The sequence below is a fragment of the Pelobates fuscus genome, chromosome 2, assembly GCF_036172605.1.
Source record: "Pelobates fuscus isolate aPelFus1 chromosome 2, aPelFus1.pri, whole genome shotgun sequence".
Classification (NCBI taxonomy): Eukaryota; Metazoa; Chordata; class Amphibia; order Anura; family Pelobatidae; genus Pelobates; species Pelobates fuscus.
This window is the reverse complement of record NC_086318.1, coordinates 35,668,157-35,690,304: the sequence shown is the minus strand read 5'-3', so window position 1 is coordinate 35,690,304 and position 22,148 is coordinate 35,668,157. Positions and strand designations below refer to the sequence as shown.

At 41.5% G+C, this 22,148-nt stretch overlaps 1 protein-coding gene across 1 annotated transcript in view; it reads left to right on the top strand.

The window, feature by feature from the left end:
- Nucleotides 1-1,163: 1,163 nt before the first annotated feature.
- LOC134586127 (cytochrome P450 2K6-like) overlaps nt 1,164-22,148 on the top strand; it is a 53,016-nt gene continuing 32,031 nt past the window's right edge. The window contains exons 1-4 of the mRNA XM_063441637.1: nt 1,164-1,404; nt 8,789-8,951; nt 12,831-12,980; nt 13,849-14,009. Coding sequence (XP_063297707.1) covers nt 1,228-1,404; nt 8,789-8,951; nt 12,831-12,980; nt 13,849-14,009 — 651 coding nt within the window. The 5' untranslated portion in view covers nt 1,164-1,227. The remainder of the gene's footprint in view (nt 1,405-8,788; nt 8,952-12,830; nt 12,981-13,848; nt 14,010-22,148) is intronic.

Here is a 22,148-nt window from a genome sequence, read left to right as displayed (position 1 = left end):
AAGAAAAGTGTTTTCCCTGCTCACTCATGTTTTCTTTAAAAACAGTACATATATTGCCAGTTCCCCAAGGGTATGCAAACTTTCAACTGTTTTGTTTCCTTATACTGTTTTTCACAAGGTTGGGGAATCCGTGCATAGATTCATAGATTCACTGCTGCTTCACCCCAATACTAGTGAACACCTAATACTCTACCAGTTTTCAATTTGCTGTCTATTTGCACCTGATTTAATTTATTACAACTTGCCATTTTTGTAGTCTTTAAGGTATACATATATATTTATGGATACTTCGTTATTTGTTCAGTTTGAGGTATCTATGATGTAATAAAAAAGTTAAGTTTTAATGAAAATTGTCCATTCATTGTTCCACTCATTTTGCTCCCTCAATGTATCCTCTGAAACACTTCACTTTCTTCAGCTTTATGAGATTTTTTTTGGCAGCCAATTGTGGGTCACAGCATAACTTCTCTGATATGCATTTTACATAAAGCAAAATGAATTCTTTCTAAATGCATGACTGCTGACCCATAATCCATGTCCCCACCGTTGCCCCCAATAACACACCAGGCACCTTCTTAGTGGATAAGGACAACAGCTACAGCTTTATTAAATGTATAACTTTTAACATTATCCAAATCTGGCAGCTGTTGAGCGGTTGCCCAACAGACAGTTCTCCCAACCTTTTTACATGAGCCTAAACAGCTGGCACTCTGCCATCAGCTCCCATGAGGGCTGTCATCTCCCCAAAGTGACTCTTTGTCTTAACCTTTTCTTTGCGCTGTCCAGGATACCGCCAAGCTGTGACAAAATCAGAAAAACAAAGCCAGACACCAAGCAACCAACAGGGTGGGCAGGCGGGAAAGTCAGTATACTTGCCTCTGCTGTCCCTTGTCTCCGCTGACTGGTGAGCCTCCTCCCCCGGCCTCTTACCAATCTGACCACTTTGAAACATTGTACAATTTTATTATCCAGCCCCTATTCATGTGCAGCAGTCATGCTTCCCCTTCCTAAGTTGTCCAGGGGGGGGAACTGTTCTTTCCTAATCTTGCTGTTCTGTAGTGTGGGAGGTGCCATCCCTGTATATCATTAGACAGGGTGTGTGGGGGAAAAATCAAACTGTCTCAGAACTTGCATTAGTGTGATATTTTTGCTTGCTGTGTTGAATGCTATTATACAACCCACTGGAATACAGAATAACAAGCAATTATAGACATTGTGACATTCAAAATGGATACTACATATTTAATAATACTGGCAATGATATGCATATTAACACTTTTATTTCTTTACAATGTCTTGTGGGACTGGACACCACCAAATTATCCTCCTGGACCCAAACCTTTACCCCTTATTGGAAATCTAAACATTCTGGATATAAAGAGACCATATTTAACATTAATGGAGGCAAGTAATCATGTATAAATATTATGTTAAGGAATTTACAGTGTTGTAATGTCTCTATTTCCATGGGAGGGTAAGGGAAAGGCAACATTTTATTTAACTAATGAGGGAAAAAAGTTTAAAAAATCGTAATAATCTCAATATATAAAAGTTTGACATTGAGAAAGATGCATAGAAGTGTTTATATTTCATAGGGTGAGTGTACATTGATACAAGCAGGGGTTTCAAATGAAACCTTGTAATCAGTTCAATTTAGTTAAGCATACATTGGATGTATCATTCAGTCAACTGCTAATTCTTCGAGTTTACGTTTATCTATGGAAATAAAATGGAAAAAAGCAACTATCTTAAGCCATATTTTGGATGGACGCCTGGGACACTAGGGTGATGTGCTGCACAGGATCCAGACAACCAAGCCAAAAGACAATTGTGTGATCACGGTAGCTGAAATCCATTGCTTTGGTCAGTAGGTGGGAGTCTGGTCAGATCCCACTAAAGTGAACATGTTAGTTAATTAGTCTGTCATCAGCACCAAAAATCAACAAACTGTGCACATCAGATACGACTCATTAATTCATTATCCTGGGCTTACATATTTCAGGTAGACTTACTGTGGAAACCAGGTTATCCTTAATGCTCAAATGGAAGAAGTAATTGAAATGTGTATACATGCCCTACAAGGAATTACAGAATGTGCCAATTACACTGAAATATGTGATACTAATCCTAATACTTTTCTACCGGTTTCCATCTTAATTCTCCTATCTGTTTCCATTCACATTCCCGAAATTGTTAGCTATGTATAGCTAGTAGGAGGCCTCAAATGAAATAGTGTGGCAATATGTTCTAATTCATTTATTTTGGAAACAAACCCGCTCTTTGATCCAAGAAGTAATTAGGAGTGTTCTCCCTTCTACTCCCCAGGTAATGCTCTTTAAGCTGTTGCCAGATCATATAAAAAAATAATTAGGAACAGGCAGGCACACTAGTTAGATAACATGAGAAAACCAGCCAAATTAGGGTGCTCACTCAAAAGATCCTATTTCTCCAAGGACCTAAATAATCTATAGACAATACTAAATGAGGAGCACAACCATACTGATAGAAACAACTTTATTAATTGAGTCTAATATTAGGAGGTATCCCAAGATACAAACAAGCAAAAGGACAATCTTGGTAATAATATCACATTACAGAGAGTTACAAAATGTATCACAATGCTCTATACATAGTCAATAACTACAAAGAGTTACAACATTTATCACAATGCTCTTTATATATAATAAATAACTTCAAAAAGAAGAAATGCTAATCCAGATACAAATTTGATTAGCTATCCAGAAAGAGCAACCCAACAAATCCTTTAACAAGAGAGCCTCATAAAAGGCATTATTGCTGAAATATTGGGGGCTTCTTTTTGATTTTTCTCCCTCCTCTCACTACTTCTGGCATTTTTCCTGTTATCGTATGCATGGTTTGTTGGGCTGCTCTTTCTGGATATCTAATTAAATTTGTAACTGGATTAGCATTTCTGCTTTCTGTAGTTTTTTACGGGCTCTTCCACCAAACGTCTTTAATGTTCTGAATTACACATGGAAATTCTAATTCAGACAGTGCTATCATGTGTGGGGAAAACTATCTAACAATCTGGTGTGTCCCTTTCCGAAGGCAGAGAAATGTGATAGCCATCTATACGCAATTATATTTCATTTTCTGTTTTGAATACCTTACAGCATGTTATCTTTCCGCCTATGCTTTATTGTAGTAGAAAGTGTATTTAAGGCCTGGGTAAGTCTAAGTATCTAAATAGAAAAACACTTTGAAGCAAAATTATTACCTACCGGGATTTATAATATTATGTTATCCCATCCCAAAATGAAATAAATGTATATTTGTGAGATGCAAAAAATTAAATCATATATAGAAATTAACACAACTTTATCCTGCAACTGGGCACCTCTATCTTAGCTCCCTGTCAATCATTGAGATAAATGAGTTCCTTTGAATTTGGTAATCGGCATAGAGAAATTCTAGATTTGTGCACATAATTATTTTTTGATTTGGCAGAATAATATTTCCCAACATATATTGTTTTTACTAGGGACATCCAAGTATTATTATTATTATTATTATTATTATTATTATTATTATTGTTATTACTAGTAGTAGTAGTAGTAGCAGTAGTAGTAGTATTTATAAAGCACCAATAAGTTCCGTAGCACTGTACGATGGGTGGACTAACAGACACGTATCTGTAAACAGACGAGTTGGATACACAGGAACAGAGGGATTGAGGGCCCCGATCAGTGAGCTTGCATGCTAGAGGGAGTGGGGTATAGTGACACAAAAGGTTATGGTAGGGTAGGAAAGTAGTTTGCTGGGATAGTATTCATTGAGGGCTTAGTGTTTTGTTTTGATGACAGTTTCAGGAGATAAATCAGGGTATTGGGAGGGAAAGCTGTTCAATGCTTGTTCATGTGATGTACATAAGGACTCTTTTAAAAAATATTAGCTTTGCTGAGAAAGGGCAACAAATATATGAGCAAATACGGAATTGCAATCTATCAGATGACATTAATATAATAAAGACTTGATCTAAACTGGTTTTGGTTTGCAAGATCATGTGTTTTTCAAATAACATCTTGTTTCAAGTGTGTATTCTGACTTTGTTTAATTATCTGGTATTTTTTTCTCAAAACAAACATCATCTCTTTGTTCTTTTTTCATGTGCCTTAATTATATTTTTAAGCTTAATAAGTCTCCTCCAAGGGTTAGAATTCCATAAATAGTTCACCCATAAAATAAAGAAGTATAGATATAAAATATGTTAACATAAAAATGTTTTAAAAGGTGTATACTTTAAAAAATAAAATTAAATCTTTGTATACATACAACATTTTTATATACCTGATTTTGAAGTCATGCAATAAATATAGAGTACATATAGCAAAACAGACGTAAGCATATTTAATCTGAGTTTGGTAAATTCCTCCCACCATTGGAACTTGGTGAGGACTTTGACTTTATTCAGAAAAGACGGAGCTCTGGAGAACCCCCTCATGTGTTTGGCAGATTGTATTTATACACAAATACAAGCAAGAACAAAACAATAATGACACTATAGGATAAAAGTCCCATCAGGTCAGTGTGAGAACAATGCCAAATAATCTAATCTAAGCCTCTTGCTTTTTTTTGGTTTCTGACTCATGCTCTCTTTTCTATATAAAATGTGATATTCAGTCTCACGATGTTCATAAAAATTATTTAAAAAGTTCCATCTCTGGCATGACAATATATTGAGTGACTACTTTTCACAACATAGAAAAATATCTGTTCTGATACCATACAAATGTAGTTATTGGGGCATGGCTGGGAGCTCAATGGAGACAGAATTGTAAGGCTGTGCTTTGGACCGGTGGCATTCTACTGAATGTTTCCACAGCTTAAATCCCCACAGTAGCAAACATTAAGATGAAGAACACTGCAAGAAACCTTGAGAGAGGACCTATCTTAATTAGACAGAGATAGAAAAGCCAAGGTTCAGGCTATCGGAGACCGAATCGCTATTTGGAGGAAAAAGCAGATCAACTTTGAAGGCAAAGTGGCAGGGCACAAATTTAGTGACTGCCGAAATAAACACATATCATCAGAGTTAAAGCAGCAGTAAGTCATTTGAAGGGTAGAAAGGTGGATGCTGGAGAAGGACAAGGAGGCCAGCATCTCGAACCACTTATTTCCAAAATGGTTGTATAGTGGTACACATTCACAAAGGTTGGAACATGGTGCCCTCCTCCATCCCATATCTCCTCCTGGCCATTCATTACCAGTGGTATACCAGATTGCAATAGCCCCAACATGTTGGTAGTACTTGGTGGTTGCTGACATCGGCAGACGGAATCCCTCAGATGTAAGATCAGGTGGTGGTATTATGAAGTGGTATTAGAGATTAGGATCCAACACTAAAATAACTATCAGTGTGTTAGTTAATGAAGACGAGGAACAGGCAGCATTTTTAAATAACTTGTTTTCCTCAATATAAATATACACATTTGTTTTCCTCAGTATATATTTTATATATATATATATATAGACTGAGGAAAACTAGTCATTTTAATATACTGCCTCTTCCTGGTCTTCATTAACTAAAACACTGATATTTATTTCTAATCTCTAATACCACTTCCTAATACCACCCCCTAATCTTACCCCTGGGGTATTCCATCTGCTGATGTCAGCTACCACCATGTATGTAAATTTTGCAATTAGGTTTTGGATTATAGGTAGGATTAGTGGTTGGATAATAGGTTGGATAAGGGATGGATTATGGGTACGATTAGAGATTAAATTAGATGTTGTATTTAAATTGGATTAGGGGTTGGGGAAATTGGTTAGATTATGTGTTGAATTATGGATAGTATTCTTGGTTGGATTATGGGTTGGATTATAGCTTGGAAGTCTAGCTTCTCTGTTGAGCAGTCCAAATATTTGTACTGTATGAACTTGCACATTCTGCTCACCCCAATCAAGTCAATCTTCTTTCCTTACACAGTTCTGGTTTGAGTGTATTTTTATTATTATTATTACTATTGCGATTTATATTGCGCCAACAGATTCCGTAGCTCTTTACAATATTATTAGAGGCGGGATTTAACTATAAATAGGACAATTACAAGAAAACTTACAGAAACGAAGGGTTGAAGAGGGCCCTGCTTACAGTCTATAGGAAGTGGTGTATAAAACACATTAGGGCAGGAAATAGCAGTCAAATTAGTTGGGAGTGAAGCAGAGCTGGAGGAGAGAGTAGAGTGCTGCCCATTAGGAGAGAGCAAGAGACGGGTATGTGAGGTAGAGGTTAGTCTGGGAGGCCATAGGCTTTCCTAAAGAAATTAGTTTTAAGGCACTTCTTAAATTATTGAAGACTAGGGGAGAGTCTGATGGCAGTAGGCAGGCTATTCCATAGGAAGGGAGCTGCCCGCGAGAAGTCCTGCAAGTGTGAGTTGGCCGTACGGGTATGAGCAGCGGACAGAAGAAGGTCACGGGCAGAATGGAGAGACAGAGAAGGGGCATACCTATGGATCTGTGAGAAGATATAAAAGGGGCTAAGATTATTTAGTGCTTCATAGGTATGGGTTAGCACTTTGAATTGGCTGCTATAGTATACAGGAAGCAAATGTAAGGACTGACAGAGGGGTGATGTGTGAGAGGACCGACTAGAGAGGAAAATCAGTCTGGCGGCAGCATTCATTACAGATTGTAGCAGGGCAATACGGCTATTGGGAAGACCAATTAGGAGAGAGTTACAATAGTCCATGCAAGAGTTTACTAGAGCATTAACAAGGAAGTAGCATCTTGTGTAAGATAATTCTTTATCTTGGTTGTGCATGGATGGTACATGAAGACATTTCAAACTGTTGAGCAACATAATCAATTGTAAAACATGTAGTAGGAAAACTAAACAGTAGAGCTTATTCTGCACATTGGTATATTAATCAGTCAATCCAGAGAGATACAGTGCTATTGCTGGATCATGACAGGCTGTAGTGTGGGGCACAGGCACTGGCTTGCATAAACTGAAATAGCTTAAGGGTACTATGCTCTTGAGTACTGGCATGGCATTAAAATAAAAGCATAATTGCCATAACCTGCTCTAAACAGAATAACTAACATATTCAGCTGTCCATTATAGGTATAGCAGAGTAGAAAGGCGTGTAGCTAAATGGGTGTGCTGGTTATAACAACTAGTCAAGTGTGTGGAACACGCTTGATTTTAGTATGACTGGAATGCAGAGATATAGCACGTTGGTGAGTTTGAAACTGACAAAAAGCTTTCTGTATAGCTACTCAACTCGAGACATGCATGGCAAGGTAAAATAAAAGAAATTGAGCAAGACAGACAGGCATCAATATAACATCTAGAGTCAATGGTTGGTGGGCGCCAAGGTGACACTTTGCCGTAAAGAAGGGAAGCCTAAAGCCTCATAGTGCCAAGTCTGTAGCTTGTGCCAGACACACCACTGGCCGGCTGTCACCCGATACCTTTGCTGTCTGTCCGAGTTGGGTATGGAGACAGGTCCGGGACAGTTCTCACTTGGCCGCTCCGCCAGCTCCGGGGGATCTCGGAAGCCTCTGTGCGATCCCCACTGCTCCGGTCTCCCACACCACTGTAGGCATGGCCTCGGTAAGATGCTGTCACCGCTTGAGCTCGTGGTTGCCCCCGCGGAGGGTAAGGGTTGAGTATCCGGCTTGTCCCCTTTTGGGCTCTCGTTCTTAGAAGGCAGTGGTGAGCGTTGGGCAATACCTGGCAGGATGTGGCTTTCTGGCGTTGCGGCTGATGCCGGGAGGCAATATCCTTGGGGGCCTCCACTCTGGGTGGGCGATCAGTATGGTGAGTTCACTGGCTCAGGCCCTCTGTCTCAAGGCTAAGTCTCTTTGGGGAAGTGACAGCTGGTGGTCCTGCAGCGGCGTTGCCGCCAGAGGCGGCGGATTCCCTTCCTGCATGGCATTTGTCGGGTTGGTGGCTTGGGGGCTGTGGTCCTGCCCTGATCAGAGCGCCCCTTCCCTCCACTCCCAACTCCTCTCCCGCACCCCATCCGCCTATGCTGTGGTACCTTGGTCTTTTCTCAGTGGGGGTGGTGCAGTTCACTTGGTCCCGGCAGGGATTGCTGGGTTGCCTGGGGTGCATGTAGCTGCTCAGTTAGGTCGTGCCAGAACCGGGCAAAAGCAGCCTCTAGACGTCGCGTATCCTCTCTGAAGGTCTCCACTTCAGGCACGCGGTGTAGCTCGCATGGTGTGCTTGCCGCTGCCATTTTAGGTGCGCCATGTGTTCGGCTGCCATTATGTTGTAGTGTAGTAAGTTGTGCGATCCGTTTTTGACTGCCATTTCTGTCGCTTGTTGTGGACCGAGATGACCCCAATCGGTCCGGGGGGGGGGGGTAGGAGTATCCAGGGGGTATCCGTGTCCAGGTCAGTCAGGGCAGGGAGCGGACGTCTCCCTGCTGCTCGATCTCCGGCAGGCCTCAGGGTGTTTTGTCAGGTCCCCGAGGGGTTACAGGCTTGGTTTTGGTGTCGGGTGATTCCCCCGGGTGTCCCCGTCATAATAGCTTCCCTCCAGTGAGCGGTTGTGCCGTTGTTTTCGGGGAATTACCCCTAGAAAGGGTCGAGTAGATAGAGCGGGGCTGAGATTCAGCATGAACGCTCAGTCTGGATGCTAGGCTCCTCCCCGCGTGCGATGTTTTTGAGGTGGAATTGGCATGATTTGAAAACACACCGGATGTGAGGCTCAAAGGTGAGGCCAGAATCAAAAGCAACACCAAGTGTACATTACGTTATTCTAAACTAGATGAAAATTGTCTACCGAATAACATGATTTTGTTTTCTTCTCTTTCAGCTGTCTAAACAATATGGATCAGTGTTCTCCATACAGATGGGAATGAATAAAATTGTAGTTTTGACTGGATACGAGACAGTTAAGGATGCTCTAGTGAACCATGCTGATGAGTTTGGAGAAAGAGAAGCTTTACCTTTAATTCACAAGATTGATAATGGAGCAGGCAAGATAAACAATATATAATTTATTATTCTATGGTTGGGAACAGAGAGTGGAAGCATTGTCTCCTAAACCACAAACTTTCATATTAAAAGAAAGAAAGTATGGACCTTTGTATACATGTTTAACTTAAATTAATGCATTTTCAGCAATCTTTGTGCCATAGGTAGTCAGATTAACTTAAAATTAAAGGAACACTGTAGTTACGTTAACAACTTCATCTTATTGAAGTTGTTGTAGACCCTACAGTTCTGCCCTGCATTCTAACCCCCAAGACCCTTTATTTCATTAACAGAAAGCTTTGCAGCATTCAGACCATGCCTCAAAGCATTCTGGGTATGAGAGCTGACATGAGCAGTGCCATCACTATCAACCATAGAGAATCATTGGATGCAATGATTTTCTATGGAGTAATCGAAGGCGCACCACGGTGAGTACCGCACACGCATGTACATTCCCCATTGCTCCAGTGATAAGCATTGGATAGGGCCATCATCCTGTAGACATGCCTTTAGGATAACAAAACCCTAAAAGTAGGTTGTGGCAGCACGGAAAGAGACTGTCATAGTCACTCCTGTTCCTTACAGATCAAGTAGGAAAATAGTATATCAAACTTCAGAGACTTCTATTGGGAAAAATTAGATAAACATGAAATATTTTTTTTAAATCAAACAGTTGGAATCAGAATGATCTTGACAATATAAAGCAAAACAGAAAGCAGTCCTTGTTAAATAAAATAGGTTGCTTCACCTTGTAGATTAGCCAATAATTAGTAGGGAAACAAACAAAGTTTATAGCAGATTGTTCAAATGTAAGCAGTAAGTCCTGCAAAAAGCAATCCCCACATGGAAAAAAACAAATATACAGACTGGAAAACTGGCTGGCTGTAGCTAAGTGACAGAAAGATAGATAATTAAGCTTTCAGCAGCTGGGTTTGAAACATATGAAGTCCAATGGAGAAACATATGAAACAAGCTGAGTGTAACGACCCCATTTGAAGATTATGAAGGAACCACTGGAGAGATAAGTGGGAAATCAGTTGTAGGTTGATACGGAGATTCGGAGAACTAAAAAATGAGTTAGTAGCAACATGCAAGGCACAGGAGAATGTCAGGCAGGTGTCAGCTCTTTAAGAGTGCCTAGGTTCACTGACAGGGCAGTGTTTAATAGGCTATTTATTGTCAGTTAACATGTCAACTTAAAGGGAAAAAACAGTTTGTTTTTAAAGCTTGGAAGGATGGGAGCAGCAAAATCATTCTGTTTAAGTGTTGTAGACGCAATTGTTTCCACTGGAACCTCTGTTGGTGCAGCTCTGGGGGACATCCTTGGAACTCCTCATTTTGCCTGTTTGATTCTGACAGCCTTGCTTACCATGCATAGCATGTGTGCTATACGTTGCCAACCCCTGTTGTATTATTATTGTTATGTTATTATTTATGTAGCGCCATCAAATTCTGCAGCGCTTCACAATGGGTGGACGAACAGACATATAGTTGTAACCAGACAAGTTGGACACACAGGAACAGAGGGGTTGAGGGCCCTGCTCAATGTGCAGGGAGTGGGGTAAAGTGACACAAAAAGGTAAGGATAGTATTAGACTAGTGACAGTTGCAGAAAAGGAATCCGTTTTTTGAAGGAGTGGAGACTGGGTGAGCATCTCACGGAGGAGGGAAGTGAGTTCCACAGGAATGGTGCAGCCCTCGAGAATTCTTGAAGGTGAGCATCAGAGGTGGGTGTACGGACAGAAGATAGATGTAAGTCTTCAGCAGAGCATAAGGGCCTAGATGGGACATACATGTGAATGAGGGAGGATAGATAGGTGGGAGCAGCATTATGTAGAGATTGGAAAGAAATTTTAAATTGAGCCATATATCTTACAGGCAGCCAATGTAGGGACTGACAGAAGGGTGAGGCATGGGAGGTGCGGGCAGACAGGAAGATGAGCCTCACCACGGCATTCATTATGGACTGTAACGTCACAAGTTGGGAGCACGTAAGAACACTGAGAAGTGGATTACAGTAGTCAAGGCGAGAAAGGACAGTGGAATGGACCAGCACTTAGTCACATCTAGCGTTAAGTAGGGTCGGATGCGCGCAATGTTTTTGAGATGGAAATGACAGGATTTGGTGATAGACTGAACATGAAGCTTGAAGGAGAGGTCGGAGTCAAAGAGGACACCTAGGCAGCGAGCCTGAGTGGTGGAGCTGATGGTATCACCGTTGACTTAGGGGGAGAAAGACACAGGAGTAACAACACTTAAGGGAGAAAAGACCAGAATTTCAGTTTTGGTCAAGTTTAGTTTAACCCGTTAAGGACACATGACATGTGTGACATGTCATGATTTCCTTTTATTCCAGAAGTTTGGTCCTTAAGGGGTTAAGGAAGTTGGCAGCCATCCAGTTAGAAATAGCAGAGAGGCAGTCAGAGACACTAGTCAAGAGGGAGAGGGAGAGATCAGGAGAGGACTGGTATATTTGTGTGTCATCTGCATAGAAATTATATTGGAAGCCAAAGGAGCTGATGTGTTTACCAAGGGAGGCGGTATAGATGGAGAACAGTAGGGGACCAAGGACTTAACCTTGGGGGACACCAACATAGAGGACTTGGGGATAAAAAGCAGAGCCAGAGAAAGAAACACTGAAAAAGTGCTGGGAGAGGTAGCAGGAGCACCAGGAGAGAGCAATATCCTGTAGATTGATATTGCGGAGGATGAGAAGAAGCTGTTGATGATCAACAGTGTCAAAAGCTGTAGACAGGTCAAGGAGAATTAGGATAGAATAGTGACCCGAGATTTTGCAGCAAGTAGATCATTGGATACTTTGGTCAGTGCCATTTCCACAGAGTGCTTTGCGCGGAAACCAGACTGAAGTGCGTCTAGCAGAGAGTTGGACTCGAGGAAGTCTGTCAATCTCGCATACACAACTCTTTCAAGGATTTTGGATGCAAAAGGCAGTAGCAAGATAGGACGGTAGTTGGATGGGGAGTTAGGTTGGGCTTCTTTAGAATTGGGGTTACAGTTGCATGTTTGAAGGTCGATGGAAAGAGAGATTGAGAATTTTAGTGAGAGGTGGAGAATGAGAAGAAGACAGTACGGGTGAGATGCGAGGGAATTGGATCTAGGGAGCAGGTGGTGGGGCAGAAGGACTGGAGCAGAACAGAAGCCTCTTCCAATGTAGCAGGTGCTAATGAACATAGAACAGCAGAGGGAATGAAGTTAGGGGGAGTATTGTAAGGGGAAGAAGAAAGATGAGAGATCTCTTCCCTGCTTGTAGAGATCTTGTCAGGGAAGTGAGTTGCAAAGACTGAGGTAGGTGGAGGAGGAACAATACGGCAAAGAAGAGTTAAATTTGTGAAATAGTCGATGGGTTCGTGGGAGAGTGTTGTTATGAGGGTAGTGAAGTAATTTACTTTTGCAGAGGAAAGAGCCAAGCTGTATGAGCTCAGCATAAATTTATTGAAGAATGACACTCCTCTTCCTCTAAAGACTGGGATCCTTGGAAGGCTTATAAGAAAAATAGGATACAATTGGGGGTTTGTAAGCCATGGCACATTCCCCCTTCCCCCCTCTTTTTTTTTTCCTTCAGTGTTGGTAATGTTTTGTTTATTTAAAGATAAATTTGAGGACTGCAGGATGATAATACATTTTGGCATAAGAGAATACGTTTATACATGTTAATTCAACTGTTTTCTCCCACTCTATTCTGAACACTGTTTTGCTCCTCAAAAAAAACGAATGTAAAAAAAATATTTATATAAGTTAATTTCCATTTGTTTTTTTATTTTTATATTTGTTTCTTAGTCCTTTGAGTGTGTGCAATAAAACTTTTCTTTTTCTGACATGTAGTATCACTTACTAGGAAATAATAACCAATTTCCATGCAGGTTTAGCATTTTCTAATGGAGAGAACTGGAAAGTTATGCGGCGATTTACTCTTACAACCTTAAGGAAATTTGGAATGGGGAAAAGCAGCATAGAAGAGAAAATCATAGACGAATGTGATTATTTGGTTCTCTGGTTTCAGTCATTCAATGGTACGGTAATATAATCCTGGAAAATTGGGAAGTGTGCTTTTACAAAGTAATTTAGGTTGGCAAAAATACTGATGTCCATCAATTTAAAAAAGTATTTAAAAAATCTGAATCTGAATCTGATAAAACAACCTCTTAAGACAGATAATGTCACATATTTATAGTTCTTACTGTAAAAAAAACTAAATTAAAAAAAAACCTTTACTGTTCATTGGGAAATGTCTTCTTTCTTCAAATTATTGTTTTTATACATTATTTGGTGAATTAGTTATCTGTGATTTCATGTAAGTTAAAGAAACCCTTTGGGCACCATAACAAATTCACTGAAATTAAGTTGTTGTGGTGCCAGGAAGTCCCTGGAATTGACTTACCTTTAAGGGTAAATCTGTTCACGAACGGTTTAACCTCAAGTCTTGGATCCAGCATATTTTTTCTCTGCCCCTGTCCTTCTGCTTCTCTGAGATTTTTGGAAAAGGAATATATGAAATTGTCAGCTGATACTCTAAGCCAATCAATAGCTCCCCATTTATATAAAAAACTTGAGAATTTTTAAAAACAATTTCAAGCCAGTTTTTTTTTTAATACGGAGCTACTGATTGGCTTAGAGACTCACCGATGCTATCAGACAATCAGTGGTGCTCCTGTCTTAGGCTACCTCTTTCAAGAATGTCAGAGAAGTAGGACAGGAAACGTGCTAATTGGTACTGGATTCAAGGCTTTAAGCACTAAATGTAAGCCAGTGTCAAGGACCTCCTTGTTCCATAACAACTTAATTCACATGAAGTTGTCATGGTGCCCAGAGTGTTCCTTCAAAATCTAAGCAGGGCAATAAATTTGACTTACAGGAGTATTTGTTTCCTTTTTTTTTTAGGAAAGCCAGTTGACAACTATGTGCCCATTATGTCAGCTATTGCGAACCTAATAGTGTCAGTAATCCTAGGACACAGGATGGAGTACGATGACACAACCTTTTTGAAACTTATGAGTCTGACAGTTGAAAATATAAGGCTTGCGGGATCTCTGATGATTTCGGTAATATGCAACAAAGAACTTTTACTTATACTGGATAAAATTGACTATTTGCTAAAACTCCAAGGCTTATTTATTACAAGGCAACATGTCAAAATGAAAAGAACAAAAATCAACTAGCCATGACTGTCCCTTACACACTGTATACATACACTAGTCAGCAAAAAGACTAAAACTACTGACAGGTGACATGAATAACCTTATTTCCTGGCTAATCATGGCAGCATTTAACATATGGGTTTAGCTCCTCCCTCTAACCCTCAGGACAGGAAACACAAACAATCAAACAATTAAGCCTACCTTCCCCTAGTATATAAGGTACCCCAGTATCCTCCACACCTCAGTCTTTCCCTGTCCTCCTAGCCCTAGGACAGTTTATTTTTTTATTTTTTTTCAGTTTGTCTGAAAATATTTTTTTTTTTGCTCACCTGACCATGTTTGATATGGTCTTGTCCCTGTGGAGGTCAGCCTCCCTCCTCAGGAAGCCCAGGCACATGTAGCCCAATCTCCATGGAGTTGGGAACCCCTGGGAGCCTGGGTGGTTAGTTCCACAGGCTGTGGGAATCCTCTGGCGTCCTGTGTGTGATACAGACCTCGATCAGACGATCAGCATGCGCAATGCGTCCGACCGGACTCAGAGTGAATTTTGCCCATATCCAAAATGGCGGTTTCGCGATCTCACGACTAAGTGCGCATGTGCGATCCTTTAAAGGTGCAGAGTGGGAAAAATGGCGGTATTTAGACTAAAAAACGCTCGTTTTCGTTCCCTTCAAAGATACAGTGCTCTAGTAGACTGTTCTTAAATCTCTGCAGGTAAGTGAATTACTTTTTTTTACAAAGCTTCATAATATTGGTCTGGGAATACATTATCTTTTTTTTAATGTTCTTAGCCCTACAGTCAGTATGGATCCATCATCCCCTTCTGCAAAATCAACGAGATCTGCAATAGGTCATAGGTGAGCAATAATTTTATTTTTATTTTTCTTCACGTTACTAAAAAGAGTGCATAGAGGGTACAGTCTTATGACTTCTGTATCTTACAGCCCTCGTGACTGGTCCTGTCCCAGATCCCCATCGAGGAGAAGGGAATAACCGGCAACCTGCCCTGGATGTGGAACAAGGCCTATGGATAACTGCAGGCTCTGCAGAAGATGCTTAGCCATGGTCGCAGGAGAATCTGATCGCCAGAAGTCACCGCAAGCCTCTACCTCCTCAGCCAAAGACATGGCTTATTGGATTAATGGAGGTGGTGGAGGGAATTGCTGAATCTCACAAGAATAAGAGATCAAGAGGTGAGACCTTCGTCATGGATTCAGATCAGTCTGAAGATGAATACAGACAGCCTTCAGCTTACCTGGATTTAGAGCAAATCTCTTCCAGTGAAGAGGAATATATGGAACAACCTTGCTCCTTGGACTCCAAAGCTATGGAGCATTTGATTATGGCTGTTAGAAGAACATTGGATTTGCTGGAAGAGGCCAAAGAATGTTCAGCTTCTGACAGACACTTTGGAGATTTGCATAAGAAAAGACCTTCCTTCCCAGTTCACAGCTCTATTAAAGACCTGATGAAGAACGAGTGGCAAATTCCTAGTAAAAGGATTACTAGTCAAGGAAGGCTTTCGAAGTTATACCCGATCAAAGAGGAGGATTCCAGATTGTGGACTACGATCCCTAAAGTTGATGCTCCTATCATTAAGGTTGCTAAAAGATCTACGCTTCCGATTGATAGCAATGCTTCCCTTAAGGAGCAAGAAGATAGAAAGGTGGGTGAGTGGGAAAGAAAATGAAATGTAATCCAAGTGCAGGCTAGCCTCTGTAGATTGGACACTCCAAATCCAATAATGAGCAAAATATGTATACAGATTAACAGGGCGCCACAGTCACTAAATAGGTATATGCGGGGGGAAGAACCATATAATGAATATACTGGTTAAAATAGTAATTTTTTAATACAGAAGTAGATAAAAATAATAGCACAATAACAAGTGCTCAAATTATATTAGACAGGAACCCATAGGTATAGCAGCTCACTAATACATAATGCTGAACTGGGCAAATAAGGTGCAGATTTTAAAAGTGCAAAGTGCAGTGCAAGTATAAGGTACAAGATACTAGTACCAAAAATGCACCAAGTCCATAACATATAGCCCAAGAAAAAAAAAGGAAAATAATCAGCATATATAAACAATAAAACCGCTGATACCACGATGCAGGGTCCCAAAGGGTCGTCAATGTTTCAACCAGGAACGCATGGCTCTAGACAAAGCAGAAATGGATACAGCCGGATGGCAACCTAAACCCTTAAGGAGCCCATGGATAAAAGGATTGACGCTGATTTATCTAAAGCATTCATGACAGCGGGTTTAGGTTGCCATCCGGCTGTATCCATTTCTGCTTTGTCTAGAGCCATGCGTTCCTGGTTGCTTGACTTGGAGGATGACATCGATAAAGGTGTTAGTAGACGTCAGATGGCGGAATGCTTAAGAGATATCAAACTCGCCAGTGACTGGCTTTTGGAATCCTCCACTGACCTCATTAGAATTCTTTCTAAGGTTATGGCTCATTCAGTCACCGCTAGAAGGGCGCTTTGGCTGAGGTCCTGGGGGGCAGACCTTTCCTCTAAGAATAATTTATGCTCACTTCCCTTTATGGGAGAAGTGCTTTTTGGGAAACCGCTGGATGAAGCTATTAAAAAAGCAGCCGAGGTTAAACAGGTCATGCTGCCACAAGATAGACGTCCTAAGAGACCTAATTTGGACCGCAGACCTTTTAGGGATCAAGGCTACTTTAGGGAAAGTAAGACCTACAGACCGGGCAGAGAATTCTCTAGGAATTCCAATTGGAAGAGCGGCCAGAATGTAAAATCCTCTAGGGGCAAGATGCAGACTTCTTCCTTTCGCCCCAACAAGCAATTCTGAAGGTGGCTTACTCCAGGTTCCTCACGTGGGAGCACGTCTTTAATTCTTTCAGAGGGCCTGGGAAATCATTCCAGATGATTGGGTAAGATCCATTATGAGCAGAGGTTATCATCTGGAATTCGAAGAATATCCGCCTCCACCAAGGTTTATTCACACAAGGCTTCCTGCCAACATCCAAAAAAGAGAGATTCTGAATCTTTATGTCTACAATCTTCTTATGGAAAAAGCCATCGTACCTGTACCCATAAGAGAAAGATTCCAGGGTTATTATTCTCCCCTGTTTTTGGTCAAGAAGCCGGAAGGAAAATGGAGACCTATTCTAGACCTCCACCAACTCAACCTTTATCTGAGAGTCAGAAGATTTTGCATGGATACCATTCGCTCCATCATTCCTGTTGTTCATCACCAAGATTGGATGATATCAGTAGATCTCAGGGATGCCTATTTTCATGTCCCTATCACGATCGCCCATCAAAAGTTTCTCAGGTTTTGTGTCCGGAAGGAAGACTTTCAATTTCAGACCCTTCCGTTTGGTATAAGTACAGCCCCAAGGAAGGTTCTGGTCACCATCATTGCCTTGCTCAGAAAAGAAGGTGTAGCGGTGTTTCACTACCTGGACGACATCCTGGTAGTGGCCCCGGACCGAGGATTAATATTCCAACACAGACAACTAGTCCTCGACACTCTATCTCATTTCGGCTGGCTCATCAATTACGAGAAGAGTCACTTGCATCCTTCAAGAGAACTGATATTCCTGGGAACAAATTTCAATACAGACACGGCGATTGTATCCCTCGCACACGACAAAAAGATCATACTGCAAGATCGGATAAGGGACTTCAGACTGAAGACTTCAGCCTCGGCAAGAGAGTTTATGAGGCTCCTGGGGACTCTTTCCTCCCCAATAGAGCTTGTCAGGTGGGCTCAGTGGAACCTTCGCCCTCTTCAGCTATTTTTTCTGAAACATTTCAGGACCAGCTCGAGAGATTGGGAGATACTGATTCGCATTCCTTTGGTTCTGAAACAGAAGCTCCTTTGGTGGATGTTGTGGGAAAATATCTCCCGAGGGTTCCCCTTGCGGCAAATAGATTGGGTGGTCATTACGACGGATGCCAGTCTGACAGGTTGGGGGGCGCATTTAGGCAATCGATTTTTATAAGCAAAATGGCCTCCGAAAACTCAATGCTTGCCTTCCAACATCAGAGAACTAAGAGCTACTTTCCTGCCTCTTCTTCATTTTCAACATGTCATCAGGCATTGCTGGGTCAAGTTGAGAGTGGACAACAAAGCAGCTGCTGCCTACATAAACCATCAAGGCGGAACAAGGAGTGTATCCCTGATGAGAGAGATCGTTCCCATTATGACCTGGGCTCAGAATCATGTGGAGGGCCTGTGTGCCACCTATCTCCCGGGGAAGGAGAATGTATTAGCGGATTTCCTCAGCAGACACCTGATAGAAGCTTCAGTATGGCAACTTTCCAGGAGGATCTTCACCCAGTTGGTCCAGAAGTGGGGTCTTCCCCAAGTAGACCTCATGGCGACCATTCGGAATGCGCAGGTCCCATGCTTTGTGTCGAGGAGATACCATCCAAAGGCGGTTGCTGAAGATGCTCTATCCATCAATTGGGTGTTCAATCTGGCTTATGTCTTTCCTCCGATTCCCCTCATACACGCTGTTCTGAAAAAGATCTCCAAGGAACATTGCAAGGTGAAAGCTGTCCTTCCCTTCTGGCCTCGTTGCCCTTGGTTTCCCCTGTTACAGAGGTTATCGATGGACCTGCCTTGGGAACTTCCAGTCTCAGAAGACCTGCTGATTCAGGGTCCAGTGTTTCATCCGGAGCCTCACAAATTCAGGCTCCATGCATGGCTATTGAGAGGAAGTCTCTAGTTGAACATGGCCTTTCGGACCAGGTTATCTCAACCCTGTTACGTTCCAGGAATCCTTCTACTTCTTCTACTTACCATGATTTATGGGAAGCCTTTGCACGATGGGGTAATTCCACGGTTCAAGATTTAGGTTCCCCTTCCGTGTCTCAGGTTTTGGGTTTCCTACAAGCAGGCCTGGAGAGAGGCCTTCAACTTAACACGCTTAAAGTGCACTGCTCGGCTCTTTCAGCTCTTTCTGGTGTTCGTTGGGCATTAGATCCTATTGTGATTCGATTCTTCAAAGCAGTCATTAGGATTAGGCCTCCTATCAAGGGATTCTCGGCTCCTTGGAATCTGCCTCTGGTTCTGCAGGCCTTGACGGAACATCCCTTCGAACCTATTGATGAGGTCCCTATGCAGGTTGTCAGATATTAGAGCACTGTCGTCTGAGGAACCGTTCACTACCTTCTTCGATGATAGAGTTGTGCTACGGCCTAGACCTGAGTTCCTTCCTAAGGTTGTTACATCCTTCCACCGGAATCAAGAGATTGTCCTGCCGGGGTATTTTCAGGAGCCATTATCTCCTGAAGAAGAAAGATGCCATACGCTAGACCTGAGGAGGTGTCTTTCCACATATATTGGTCGCTCAGCTAATTGGAGAAAGTCTCCCCAATTGTTTGTGATACCTTGGGGTTCTCGTAAAGGTGAAGCAGCCTCTGTCGCTACCCTTCGTTCCTGGACTGTTCAGGCTATTTCTAGAGCTTACAGAATGAAACAGGTTCCAGTTCCCAAGGACATCAAGGCACATTCCACAAGGTCCATTGCTACTTCATGGGCTGCAGAGTCAGGAGTTCCAGCAGAGAGCATCTGTAAAGCTGCCAATTGGTCATCTTTGAAGACCTTTGTACATCACTACAGAGTGGATGTCTCTTTTCATTCCGATTCAGAGTTTGGCCTATCGGTCTTGAACTCTTTTAAGCCTTAAGTGGATATTAAACAATTTTTGTAGCATGACTTACCCTCCCTGAGTGGTTATTGCTTTGGTAATTCCATATGTTAAATGCTGCCATGATTAGCCAGGAATATAGAAAATGTATTGATACTTACCGTAATTTTATTTTCCTGGCTATTATTCATGGCAGGATTTGGTCTCCCACCCTCTCTTGGTTTATTTGTCTTGTTACTGGACTGAGGTGTGGAGGATACTGGAGTACCTTATATACTAGGGGAAGGTAGGCTTAATTGTTTGATTGTTTGTGTTTCCTGTCCTGAGGGTTAGAGGGAGGAGCTAAACCCATATGTTAAATGCTGCCATGAATAATAAAAAGAAAATTACGGTAAGTATCAATACATTTTCTCTAGTTGTTACAATTGTTCCTGTCAAGGTATGGGAGAAATATATTAGATCAGGTGGATGGCTGGGTATGTGTCTGTCATTTACTTTGGGAAGAGCAGGAAGCAGGAAGCAGAAAGCAATATGTGAAGAAGGTAGGCCAAAGGAGTCAGCGTTATACTAAGGGCAATGTTCTGCTGAGAAACATTGGGTTCTGGCATTCATGTGGATGTTACTTTAATATGTACCACCTATGTAGAGATTGTTGCAGACCATGTACACCCCTTCATGGCAGTTGTGCTCCCTAAATGCAATGACCTCTTTCAGTAGGATAATGCATTCTGCCATACTGCAAACATTGTACAGGAATTAAATAAGAAGACTCACAAGGAGTAAGTGTGTGAGAAAGCGCTTAAGAAGTGTCTAAAAAGTAGTAGCGGCTCTTGACACCCGTGAGGGAATACCTTTCCTCCTCACCAAAATATGAAACCAAACCAACAATTATCAAGATAGAATCTTAACAATAAATGAGTGGAACGCTTGATAGTATTTACATGCAATAATGCTTACCCCTTATTGAATTAAGTGTGGAAATTCTGGTGTACTTGAATACATAAAAAGGGGGATAAAAAACACTGAAAAAGTGCTAGTGCAGATGGTACTGGTATACAGATAAAGTGCAAAATAACTAGGAGAGAAAACTCACAATTTCCAGAGCCTGAGAATTAAGGCTCTAAACAAGCACGGTGGTGCTCATATAGGTGGCACCCACCTTCTTCTCACGGAATCCTTTCTCAGGTTAAAACAGACAAAACAGGAAAAGCTTATAGAGTAGTATATTGAAGCAGCAAAGCAGTGTCAAAAGTATATAACAAAGGGACTCTCGCCTTCTTAAGAGCCTATTGATTCCTTGGCTCTAAGGTGGGAAAACTTAGTGTAAATATTTTGGGGTGACACTTCCCTATCTGGAACCTGAAACTGGACTAGTAGGCAAGTTGAGTGCTCAAAGACTAGTGTTTATTTATCAAATAATAAAATAATAAAAACAGTTAAAATAAAATGACAAGTCCACATCAGGACTGGACTTAAAGGAACACTATAGTCACCTAAATTACTTTAGCTAAATAAAGCAGTTTTAGTGTATAGATCATTCCCCTGCAATTTCACTGCTCAATTCACTGTCATTTAGGAGTTAAATCACTTTGTTTCTGTTTATGCAGCCCTAGCCACACCTCCCCTGGCTATGACTGACAGAGCCTGCATGAAAAAAAAACTGGTTTCACTTTCAAACAGATGTAATTTACCTTAAATAATTGTATCTCAATCTCTAAATTGAACTTTAATCACATACAGGAGGCTCTTGCAGGGTCTAGCAAGCTATTAACATAGCAGGGGATAAGAAAATCTTAATTAAACAGAACTTGCAATAAAGAAAGCCTAAATAGGGCTCTCTTTACAGGAAGTGTTTATGGAAGGCTGTGCAAGTCACATGCAGGGAGGTGTGACTAGGGTTCATAAACAAAGGGATTTAACTCCTAAATAGAAGAGGATTGAGCAGTGAGGCTGCAAAGGCAGGTTCTATACACCAAAACTGCTTCATTAAGCTAAAGTTGTTCAGGTGACTATAATGTCCCTTTAAGAGACTGTTAAGTGCATGTAATTTTATTGTCACCCCAAAATATTGGCACTAAGTGTTGCCACCTTAGAGAAAAATCACTCACAAATGTGGAGCAGGAAAGACTGCTCAGGCTGTAGGTGGTTCTTTCCACCACAATAATGGGCTGATCCGGTAGATGTCGTACATGACAGAAGCAGGATCTTAAAAAAAAATGTATTTGCCAAAACAGTTTCAAGTGCAGTTAAAAACAATGAAAACAATAAGCTTCAGTGAGTTCAGTCCCCTCGGTGATGTAAGGTGATGTAATAGCTGTATCCCAGCTCGAGCGCCGGTTTTCTCAGCGCTGTGGGTTCTGATTTTTGGCTACAATTCCCTCCAGGAGGCAAGGGCAGTGACGTTGGACAT